At 36.7% G+C, this 12,590-nt stretch overlaps 1 protein-coding gene across 1 annotated transcript in view; it reads left to right on the top strand.

Moving 5' to 3' along the window:
• Positions 1-8,987, top strand: part of Gpatch2 (G patch domain containing 2) — a 135,218-nt gene extending 126,231 nt beyond the window's left edge. Inside the window, exon 10 of the mRNA XM_013015355.1 lies at positions 6,556-8,987. Within this exon, the coding sequence (XP_012870809.1) occupies positions 6,556-6,776 (221 nt within the window). The 3' untranslated portion in view covers positions 6,777-8,987. The remainder of the gene's footprint in view (positions 1-6,555) is intronic.
• Positions 8,988-12,590: the final 3,603 nt, after the last annotated feature.

Genomic DNA, 12,590 nt, shown 5'->3' with positions numbered 1-12,590 from the left:
ACCACTGTACATTATCTTGTCTTCCAGAATTTTAAAACAAATACTTTATATTTTAACAAGCTAGTGGTATGTCTTAACTGATAGAGTACTTGTTTAGCAAGAAAAAAGCCTGGAATTCAAACCCAAGGGATGGATAGATGGATGAAAGGAAGGAAAGAAGGAAGGGAGGGAGGGAGGAAGAGGGACAGGGGAAAAAAGGGAAGGAAAAAAGGAAGGAAGGGAAAGGAAAGAGGAAAACAGGAAGGGAGGGAAGAAACTATAGAATTACAGAATATATTAAAGAATAATTAGATAAAAGCTAAGAGGACAGTGAATTTTAAGCCAAATCTGAATAAACTATACCTAAAAGCAACACAAAGATTTTTTTAAAGATGGAAAATATGAAAATAAACAGAGAGGTTAAAGTTTAACATGTTATCTAATAGAACTTTTCCCAGAAGGAATATAGAGAAAATGGGGCAATGCAGTATTTAGAAATAGAATTTTTTTAGAACTGAAGAAAATATGAATCTTCCTATTTTAAAAGGATGTGTATGTTAGGAAATATTAGACATAAATGATAACATCTCATCCAGACACATTGTAGTAAAGCTCCAGAGTCCCACACCAAAGAGAAGAACTTAGGAGCAGCCAAGAAGAGAAGATACAGCCTACTTAGGAATAAATTATGCTGATAGCAAACCTAAAAACAGCAGAACAATCCAGGACTTTGGAGATCCTTGCAATTAAACTATTGCACAGAGTAATAAGAATGAAGGAAAGTTGCTTCTAAATAAAGACTTGGGAGGCATGGCTCAGTTTGTAGAGGGCCAGCCAATACATCAGGTACAGATGACCAGTCCCACTCTCAGATAAAAGAAAAAGATGTAATTGCTGAAGTTGACACCTCATTAGAAGAAAACTGAATCCATTACAAAATAAAGGATCAAAATTAGAAACAGTAAGCGAAGAAATAGAACACATACTCAAAGACCAACTGATAGTGTATAGTGATGTCAATAACCAGCAAGATGATAAGAATGAATATATAAAGGCAAGATGGAGCAAAAATTCTAGACAGTTATAACATATGCAGCATGAGAAAATAAGTCGGATATACATCTTTTAAAAAGTAATCACAGAAAGAACTGAAATATAGTATTCAGGTTTCATACTGCTATAAATAAGCAGTGCATTCCACCAGGTTCCAGTGACTCATGCCTGTAATCCTAGCTACTCAGGAGGCTGAGATCTGAAGATTGAGGCTTGAAGCCAGCCTGAGCAGGAAAGCATGGAAGAGTCTTATCTCTAATTATCTACCCCCAAAAAAGCCAGAACTGGAATTTTGGCTCAAGTGATAGAGCACTATCCTTAAGCAAAAAAGCTGAGGGATAGTGCACTGGCCCTGACCTCAAGTCCTAGGAAAAACTATATAATAGATTCCTAATTAGCACCAAAACAAACAAACCAGCATAGGAAAAGCAAAGTTAATAGCATTAAATAGTATAGTAAAAATAAATCCAGATGCATCAATCAACACAATAAATACAACCAGAATAAGTACATCAGTTAAATTCTGCAATTTTATAATGAATAAAAAAAATAAAATCCATATATACTTTTTTTGTTGTTGTTGGACATGGGAACTGAACTCCAGCCTTGGCGCTGTTCCTCAGCTCTTCAGCTCAAGGCTAGTGCTCTACCACTTGAGCCATAGCACCATTTCTAGCTTCTTTTTGCTTAGGTGGTACTGAGGAATCTAACCTAGGGCCTCATACATGCAAGGCAAGCATGCTACCACTGAGCTACCTTCCCAGCCCCGTATATACTTTTTATAATAACACTAAAATGTAATGCACAGTTTTTAAATACTAGTCAAACAAAGGTAGACTAGCTGAGTTTTAAGTTGAATCTTGAGGTATCTGTCTCTTTGTCAGAGTTATTAAAATATTCAAGTATTAAAGTAATTACTTTGAGAAAATATGGCAAAAGAAATAACATAATGGAAAATACTGTTGATAGATACAGCTTTTTAACTTCAGTTAATGGAAAGGGAAATGATTGGACTCAGATGTCATAAGTTCAAGTTCTAACTGGGACATTTTCTAGCTAGATGTCTTCAGACATCAGTTTCATCTATAAAATGAGGCCAATGTTGCCTGTCTCTCATGCTGATACAGAAGATAAAAAGAAATGATGGTTGGCAAACATTTGTAACTTTTAGGGCTGTGGTCATCCTAAGCTGATATCCAACTATGTCAAATAGCATCTACATATAAACTCACACATTTCCCCATGATTTTTAACATGGTTTGAAATGTTGTCTCCATTAAAAGTCTTAGTAGGAAAGCAATGAAGGTAATGGGAAGTATATAAGCCTTTTGGAATAAGCTTGACCCATGTTTCAACCCGGCTTTTTCTCTGTATGATTGACCACTGAAATTCCCAGTTACCTAATGTTTTCAGGAGTAGAGATCATGTCATGTACCCAGCCCAGGGCTGCCCAGGCCAGCTCTATAGGAGACAAACAATAGCAAATAAGCATACCATGTGCCTTTGAGAGCTATACAGTTTTCTTGAAAGATTTGTTGTTGTTGTTGTTGTCTTTTAATACTTCTTCCATAGAAATGTATTTCTGACCAGGCACCAATGGCTCACACATGAAGTTTAAACTACTCAGGATACTAAGAATTGAGAAATGTGGTTCAAAGCTAGACCCAGGGAGAAAAGTCTGAGAGAATCTAATTTTTGTTAACCAGACTGGAGGCATGGCTCAAGTGGTAGAACACTAGCTATGAGTGAAAAAGAGGAAGGAGTGTGTGATCTCAAGCTTCAGTGACTGCACAAAACATAAAATGTATTTCTGTATACTCAAAACATCCAAGAACACTCACTTCACTCAGCACAATAGGACTTTTGTCTTGTGAAGTTTACATAACTTGCTGATTTTTGGTGGGACATGCTTATAATCCTAACTTCTTAGGAGGCTAGGATCTGAGGATCTTGGTTTGAAGTCACCCAGGAGAGGAAAGTCTGTAAAACTCTTATCTCCCATAAACTACCAATAAGCCGCTTTTTGGTAGTTTATTGGAGATAAGAGTCCCCTGAGTTCAGTTCAAGCCTCAGGACACTCTCTCTCTCTCTCTCTCTCTCTCTCTCTCTCTCTCTTTCGTTACTTAAGGAAAAAAGGAAACTGGTTTTATATTATCTTTCCATTACTTAAATAGAATATTTTTAAGCAGTTTCAAGTTATATGGACATTGTGATATTGCCAATCAGATATAAAATAGTTAAGTGAAAACTTGGCAAGCAATAATAATACTACACTATTCTCAAATTATGCTTAACTAATGCAACTCCTTGAATTTTAAAAAATAATCGAAGTCCATTTCCCTCATTACCAAGGATGTAGGGTCATACTCTAATTCACAATTTTAATAACATCAGTAAGAGTAATAGCAACAATAACTCTGCCCCTCAGCTGGCTAAGAGAGTGACATGGAAGAGAAGAGGGAAGGAAGAGTGATAGTAAGCTAACACCTGCCCTCTGAATGCAGAGTAGGGCCAAGGTGGACGACACTGGCTGTTCCATGGGAGACAGCCTGTGTCGCTTCCCTTTCCATCAGCTGTTGATCCAACATCAATACGACACTTTTGGAGCCAAATTACTAAACAAGCTGCCAATTAGGCTTGCAGTCAGCTGGATAGATTAGTGGCTAAGAGAGACCGATAGAAGATTTTCATCTCTTGAGCCAATTACACAAGTGAATTACCCTCCACCGTACTCTTTGGAATGTTGGAGGAGAAAGGCCCAAGTCGGCTGTAATAGATACAAGCGCTCCAGCAGACGGGGGGCCAGCCAGGAGCCGGGGCATGAAATGGAAGGGTTAGGTTAGCAGGCTAGTTTTCTACAATTGCCCAAGCAGAAAGAGAGCCTTCTAGGAAAAGACTTAAAGGATTTAGCACTGCCAGGAGCAAAAGAAAAGGAAATTGTGCTTGAGGAATATACTGTGCTGGGACTGCGTTATTTCACTCCCAGGTCTTAATCTCATAAAACTAGGATGAGAGAACAACAGGGCATCTCTCTCACTAGCATCGGTTTTCCATGACAAATGAAGCACCGATTCCTTTCTTTTTCTTCTTTTTTATTTTTTAATATGGAAGTTGAGGAATTAAATGTTCTTTTTCTTCCAAGTATGTTACAGCTTTCTTTCATTTTATATTTATCAAGACACGAAATTGAACCAGCTATTTTTTTTTTGTTGAGAAAGTGAGTTCCTTGATCACCCTAGGTCTCCCTGCCTAAAAAGCCACATTTAAAGTCATGATAGTGAATCTGTTATCATTTTCTGCTCACTGCATGACTACAGTTGAGCATTATTTACCAATTTCTGTAGAAATGTTTTAAATTGGCCTGGCATTTTCCTTAAATATTAAAAATTTTCAGCTGAACCTCTGCAAGCTGTTGTACAAAAAGAATGTGCAAACAGATGTGTGGCCTAGAGCAGTGTTAGACCTCTGATCTGATTTTAGCTTATGGACTGAGTTAACTCATGCACTCAGTGAAAACTCAGGGTTATGAAGCAAAATGCTAGGGCCCTGTTTACCCTGGCATACCTGATTAGTGGCTTGTCCCAGAAAACCTACATAACCTTGGCTGGCTGGGTGGTCATCACAATCACAATTTATGGCAAAACTTTAAATGCTTTGAAAAAATATTTTTATTATCCTTAAGTAATTATACAAAGACGTCATTCAACAAAGCAGTTTATGAATATAGTGCATCTGCTCAATGCTATGTACCAAGATTTTTTTATTAAAGGCTTTTCTTTGCTTCTTCTGACTGGGTGATTTTTTTATTCTCTCTCTGTGTTAGGGTCTCTCTCTCTCTCTCTCTCAAATGCATATATATATAAATGTACACATGGAGACAGACATAGTATATATATATATATACATATTTTACTTTATTATTTATTTTTTGTCAATGGTGGGGCTTGAACTCTGGGCCTGAACGCTGTCCCTCAGCTCTACCACTTGAGCTACAGTGCCACTTACACATATTTTATTTTATCTCAATCAAGTAATAAATAATTTACATGAAGAAATTTCCTGACAGAAAATATTAAATTAGAATTTTTTGACATCAGCCATTGTGATTCAGGCCTTAGGTTGTTGGTGTTTGTCCTGTCCATTGTTAAGGAACTTGTTTCAGTGATCTAAGAATCCATTTAATAAGCCCAAAGCCAACTAATTATTATAGTAGCCCAATTATTATTCTCGCTAATAAATTCAGCAAATAGCAAAGATTGTTATTGTCATTATTCCCAGACCTAAAATTAAATTGTTTCATAAAGGTCCTTGAAAATCAACTTATGATTGTTCTGTAGTAAAGAATAACTATAGTTATTAAAACTCATCTCCAGCAACTTGGAAAAATAGGGAAGAAGCCTCATAATAACCCTGAATTAGGGAGGAAAATATCAAGCCAGATGTTTGTGATTATGCTAACCAGTTGTCTGACTCATGAGCCTTTGAAAGTGATGAGTTGCCCATTCACCTCCTGTCTTGGAGGACATGGTCACACTTCAGAAGGAAAGGTATCCCCTAGAATCAGGCTGGAGCCGCCTGTGACAAGCATCAAAGGGATTTTTGAAAAATGAGATGCCGTTATTCCTGTAGGCTTAGGAAGGACTGCTGTGTCTTTTCTAAGATAATTGCTTCAACATTCTCTTCCTTTTTTTTTTTCCTTGCTCTCCTTACCTGCTTCTGTAGTCATTAAAACATGGTCCTGCTTCAAAGGAAAGTGGGAGAAAAATGAAGGAGGGGGTAACAAGTTGTACAAGAAATGCACTCACTACGTTACCCATGTAAATATAACCCCTCTGTACATCACTTTGACCACCTTGACAATAAAATTAAATTAAAAAAAGAAAAAGAAACGTGGCCCTGAAAGAGAAAGAAGAAAATAAAAGGATAGGACAAATTGAATAGAAAATAATGGGAAGGAACATTGTAAGAGAATGTAAATTCATAGGAATTTGGGGTGGCATTAGTTGTGCTTTTGGCTTGGTTTGATTTTGGGGTTTTGTTCTTTTGTGGGGAGGAGGTTGTTTCTTTTGTTGTGACAAGTCCTAAACAAATCTAAGATACTGTTTTGTTTGTAAGTTGGCGATTTTCACAAGTATCTATTTGGCTAGTATGTTAATGAAAAAAAAAACACTCACATACAAAGAGCTTTCTTTTTTTATATGGTCCAATCAGATCCTACAATTTTGCATACAATAATCAGGGTTATGTTGTATTACTTACAACTCTTTTACTGATGAGAAAACAAAAGTCCATAAAGTTAAATAACCTACCTGGCTACTAAATGGTAGATTTGAAATTTAAAGCAAAATCTTTCTTTCCTGTGCATAGATCTCTTGTCCTCTACTCCATAAAGAACCAAAACTGAACCCAAAGATTACTAAACACCCTCTTCTAAACTTTAGAACAAATTTAGACGAATTTGGTTAGAGTCTAAGAACATCATCAGCCTCCATGCTAACTTATTTTGTCATATTCTCATTTCAGGATTTGTAGGTGAAAATGCCCAGCCAATCCTAGAAAGCAACATCGGAAATCGAATGCTTCAGAGTATGGGCTGGACACCTGGGTCAGGCCTGGGGAGAGATGGCAAGGGAATCTCCGAGCCAATTCAAGCCATGCAGAGGCCAAAGGGATTAGGACTTGGATTTCCTCTACCAAAAAGCACTCCTGCAACTGCTACCCCCAATTCAGGAAAATCCACTTAAGAAGTAAAGCAAAGAAGAAATGTTTTACAGTTCCTGTTCCTTATGCCATTGTAGTAAAACTACAATATAGTTTCTGGGTTTGAAGCAGAAATCTCCATTCCCCTAAATTCATCTCACTAAGTTCCTAATTTCAGATAATCCTGTTACAGTGAGAGATGGAATTTTAACAGAATCCATGGTGCTAAAGCCTCTGCCCTTGAAATTTTCTCAGTAATTGCCATTTATTTTTAGATATAAAGGACAGTTTTGTCTCTTATTTATTGTGGTTTTTAGATGTCAGTAATTACTAATGCTTTACTCAGTTCATGTGTGTGTTTAATGTCCAAGCAAGTGTGAGAACATCCAGTAGTTTCTAAATTTAGGCTAGACCAGAAAAGAGTGTTTCCTGTCATGCTTATGCTAAAGAGTTTGGTCTGGAATGAGGGCTGGTAGTCCTCTTTGATAGCTCTCTTGATAAAGTGCTAAACAAATCTCTGAAAGGCTTGGCAGTTTTCTGTCCTTGAACCTAGCTTTCTCATGAAAGGTTTCTAAGGTGTCTAAGAAGAGTGATACCCATTAAATTTCTGATTTTAGTAGGTGTAATACGAATTTCACAGAGGACAAAAAACAATTTTAAGAAAAATACACCTCATCACTGTTCTCACCATAGTGCCCTGAACGTTATTTTAATGCAGACTTTATAAATTTTACCTCACTTAGAGCAGAAAGTAATTATTGAAAGAAATATGTATTTTTGAATTCACCATGACTGTAAATTCAATTCATCCCAATGTCTACCTCTCACTTCCCAAAGATCAACTCAAGGTGTAGTCATCTGGTTTTAAATTTTAATCACCGAAGCAAGTTGTTTGACTATTGAATCAACTTATTTGAAGACTGAAATGGCTCTCCCAAGAATTCTGTTTATTTACCAGAAAGAGAGGGGACTGACCTGCCCTTTCTCAGGTCTCGGCTGTTATTTTCAAACTAAGCAAAACAGTCAGTCTTATTCTGTGCCTAGGACGAAGTTATTTTGAAACCATTTTCTTTGTCATGCCAGAAAACCTAAATTGCTGGTAGAAGATGCTGATTTATTATCATCATTAAAGGAACAAATAATTATTATTCTATTAATAATTGTCTTTGTTGGTTAAGTAAAGGTTAAGATAACCCCTGTGAATCCTCTAATAGGTTTTTTAATTTTATAAATTGCCCCCCAAAAAAGAGTTTTTAAGGCAGTAGAGAAAGTGTAGACATGTGGCAAAACTTTCTCAGGTGGTTCCCTTGAAAAAAAACAAAACAAAAAACAAAACTGCTGCCAACTAGGGAGGGGAAAAATCAATCTGCCATTCAAAAGAAAGCCTTAACAGTTTGCCAAATGTACATGTGTGTTTTGAGAATTACCTTCTTTCCTGGAAGTATCAGGGTCCAAAGGAGAAGCAGTTAGGACATTGTATACCTCCAGTGGAATGTTTGTGTTCATTAAAGCAACCCTGCTGTGTGATTTCTTTCTACAAGTTTGTCATTAGAAGAGACTTGTCATTCTTTTCATGATTTTTTTTCCCTGTGTTCATTCTATTTACGTAGTGGGGAAGATAGCAAAGATTATATACAAGTTTTGAAACATTTGTAATCAAATATTGTACTTTACAGCATATTTTAAAAATTTTTTAAATTCTTCCTAAAGATCTTCTAATATCCCAGAGTTTCAAATAGCCCAATTTTGAATCACTGATAGCATTGAGTCCTCAGGCTCCTAAAGACTTGGTTGTGATTTTTTTTTCATCCTACCTGATTCTAATGGATGTAGAGCCCTCCTAATGAATATGACTGGCACATACACCACACCGCTAGGGAGAAGCTCCTAACAAAAGATGCAGCTTTTGGAATGCTTCTCATTGTTGCCATCCTGGAAAGGCATAAACCCGGAAATCTGTGAACTTCTTAACATCCAAAAAAATCTCTCAGTACTTCCCACAATGAGAAGAAGCTTTTTTATCCTGATGCATAGAGCCTTCTCTGTGGCCCACAGGGTTAAAGTATAGCACATGCTCCTGAAATGTCTAACTGTACAGAATCAGCACTCAGCATAGTTGATGAGAACATCCCAAGCTTCCCTGTTCCTCTGTAGGATGTGTTCAGCATTCAGACACTAAGCACAGTAGGACATCGGTGACTCACACCTGTAATCCTAGCTACTCACGAGTCTGAGATTCTGAGTTTACATATGGAAGCCAGCCAGGAAATTTTGAAAGACTGTTTCCAATAAACCAGAAGAAAAGCTTAACTAGAGATAAGGCTCAAGCAGTAGAGAGAGGATCAGCTGTGAGAGGAAAACTGTTGCGTCCGTCTCGACCATTAAGAAAGACGCAACATCGAGCTCTTCTCTCAGCAGTTTATTCAGGACCTTTGAGCATTCTTCTGACCCCGTGGAGAATCCCACACAACCTTACATACCCGCTGGGTAACCAACCCTGATAGGCCACGTGGGAGCCATCAATAGATCCAGGTGCGAGGAAGCAAGCCAGATTCTATGCCTTAGCCAAATAAGGAGTTGTTTACCACAGAGAGCGCTCACCATCGGGAAGGCGGAGGGCGGAAGCCGGCGCCATCTTTAAGGTGCGGCTGCACGCAGCTCTCTACAGAAAACAAAAAAAAAAAAAAACAATATGAGGGCCTGAATTCAAGTCCCAGTATGAGAGAGAGAAAGACAGAGAGAGGGGGAAAGTTTAGACTTGATGTTCTGGGTTTAATTGGAGAAATAAACACAAAATATAAAATAGTATAAGTCAAATATCTCAGGATATGAGACTCCCTAGTGTGTGTTTTATACATAATTATATTAGTTTTTGTAAGTTAATATGCCCACGAGTCCAAAGCATGGTTCATGGTTTAGGATATATCATTTCTATCTCTTTTAAAAAGTAGTAATAGCTGGGCACCAGTGGCTTATGACTGTAATCATAGTTACTCAGGTGGTTGAGATCTGAGGGTCACGGTTTGAAGCCAGCTAGGGCAAGAAAGTCTGTGAGCCTCTGGCCTCCAATAAATTACTCAGAAAACCCCAGAAGTGGTACTGTGGCCTAACAGATAGAGCACTAGCCTTGAGCACAAAGAGGCCTAGGGACAGCTCCCAGTCTCTGAGTTTTAGCCCTGTGATGAGCAAAAAACAAGTGATTAGGATATTTCCTTTTCTCCCACATGAAGCCAGTCTTCCATTATATATAATTTTTTTAAATGTTTTAATGCTGAAGTCTGTTTCCTTACTGTTGAAATTACCATTCCTCCCATTGCCAAGACTGGTTGAGACCACTCCATTGTCACTGTGACGCTCTTATCCTTTATGTATTTGTTATACTTGACATTGACCAGACCATATGCTAGAACTAAATCATTTCCTTTTAGTTCAAGTTTTAGGACTGCATCCTCTCAAATTTGCTTATTTTATTTTCATACCAGTTAATACCTTTTTAAAAGGAAATCCATTGCTAACAAAAATTTGCCACTAAATTGATCTCAGCATTTGATAGGTCTTATAACCCATACTGTTGTAAGACACGTTAAAAATACATGTGTATATATAGGTATATTTGGATCATATATATGTGCAATGTACAGACATTGTTGCAAAATATTGTTTTATTAATATGCTTATTTTAACATTTCAATTAATGTTCTCATAATTGCTTTTCTTCAGTACATTTCATTTTAAGCAGATATTTCATAAAAGGAAAATCACTGTTGACATAATCTTTTCAACCATTTTCACTTGTATATTGTCCGTCAAAAAAAAAGTGATCTAAATTGGTACTGAAAAATGAAGTTGTTAAAGAATATTTTGAGTTTGTTTTTTGTTTCTTTTGTTAGTTTGCTTTTGGCAGAAAGCCATTGATGGTACAGTAAAACAAAGAATAAAACAAAATGTTAAGAATGTTATTTATGTAGTCATCTTTGAACTTCAGTTATTTCCTTTTTAACCTTGAGGTAATGAAAGAGAGAGGTGAAGACACTTTGCAATATTTTAACAGCTTGGCATTTAGCTCAATGGTAGAGCATTTGCCTAGCATGCATGCCAGGTTCAATTCCTAGCACTGGAAAAATGAAAAGATTCACTTTTACCCATTTACAATGAAGATAGAATACTACAGTTACAGTTCAATTAATTACTGCTGCTGTGGAATTTTTGAATATCTCAAGTTAGAGAAAATAATTTGGTGGATATATTTGCAAATATATGCATTGCTGATTGTAAGCTGTTCTACTACATTTAAGTCACTTTGTTTGCCCCTGAAACCAGACTGGCTTCAGGTCTCTTTCCACACAAGGATTCTGTGGTTGTTAAAATAGCACAGGTCTCATTCTCTGGCTTCTCAAAGTAGCAATGAAGGTAAGGTCTCATGAGGTACAATCACTCCATTTCCTTCTGGAAAGCTGTGCTTCTCATAACCTGCTTCGACATTTTGAATAGTTTGTAAAAGTCATCAAAGTGCTGAGTTTTCTTTGCTATAAAAAGCATTTCAGTATTTATGTTGATTAAATTTTATCTGCTCCTCCAAAAACAGTAGAGTTGTTAAAGTAAGTGGATTTTTTTTATCCAATAGGTATTAAATACTCATTTATTTAACGGGCTCACAGTAATATATACTCAGCTGACAAGTGGACCATGAAGGCTCCTTCTGCTGGGTTCCTACTAAGCAAAGACTCATTACTTTAAACACCTGACATTTTAAGTAGATCCAGATTTGTCTCAAGAGAGTCAGTGCCATTAACTGCCAGGCATATGATCTACTATTTCCACTTTGAGTTTTATCTGTACATTAGAGTCGTCTTCTGTCTTTGAATTTTCAGACAGTTTAAATCATTCTTAAATTCACAGACATCACTCTGGTTGGGTTATCAGAATGCCATGTGTTTATTCCTTAATTTTTGAAGGATGAAGTTAGATCATAATTAGGAGCTAACTATAAAGAAAGGTGTGATTCTTTAGTGGCTGTTTTCCCTGGCATTTAGTTTGAGTTTAGAAAACAAATCACTACCAACTTAAAAAGCACATACAACACTTTTCTTTCTTTGTTTTTTTCTTGTTTTCTTCTGTTTGTGTTTGTGTTTTTGTTTGTTATAAGGTTGTTACCCCGTTACATCTAATAATGGGCTAAGGGTGATAGTGATAGAACTCGTGTGAAGCCCTGAGTTCCATTCCCAGTACTTCAAAAATGAAAAAAGAAATTTCTAATATAATTCCAAATAAAAACAGTCCAAATTATGTTCAATATGTTTCTATCTTCCTATTAAATTTCTAGGAAATGTATGCTTCTTCCTAAAGTCAATGTCCTTTGGAAAGTAGTAAACTGGATATATGCTTTTCAAAACTGGTTTGGGATACTACTATGGTAATAAATTTCTTCATATGTCAGCAATTCGTGGTTAGCATCAACAGATGAGTTTAGGAGACACACACACACAGAGATTGAGAGAAATGAAAGCAGATCCCACTAGATTACCAGATGACTGGTTAGTTTGGAATCCTGCTGTTCCCCTTTGGCGCTGGGTTTCACTTGGATTTATACAGGTAGGCCATGTTATGTAAGAGGTATGGAATGTATAGAATAATTTCAGATGGGGAGCACTGGAGAACAAACATAAAAGATATGAAATACAAATCCAAAAAGCCAAGTATTTAGCATTCTTGTTCTTTTAATTGTCTTTTTATTTAAGTAGTTGTAAAAGGAGTTAACACTCAATAAATCAGTGTATAAGCAAAATGCTACTTAATTCATACCATCCCTTCCATCGTTCTCCTCCATCTTTCCCAACCTCCCCTTCCCTGTGTTTTCT

The sequence above is a fragment of the Dipodomys ordii genome, unplaced genomic scaffold, assembly GCF_000151885.1.
Source record: "Dipodomys ordii isolate 6190 unplaced genomic scaffold, Dord_2.0 Scaffold26, whole genome shotgun sequence".
Taxonomy (NCBI): domain Eukaryota; kingdom Metazoa; phylum Chordata; class Mammalia; order Rodentia; family Heteromyidae; genus Dipodomys; species Dipodomys ordii.
Note: the sequence above shows the minus strand (reverse complement) of the source record. Positions and strands in the feature narration are given on the sequence as shown.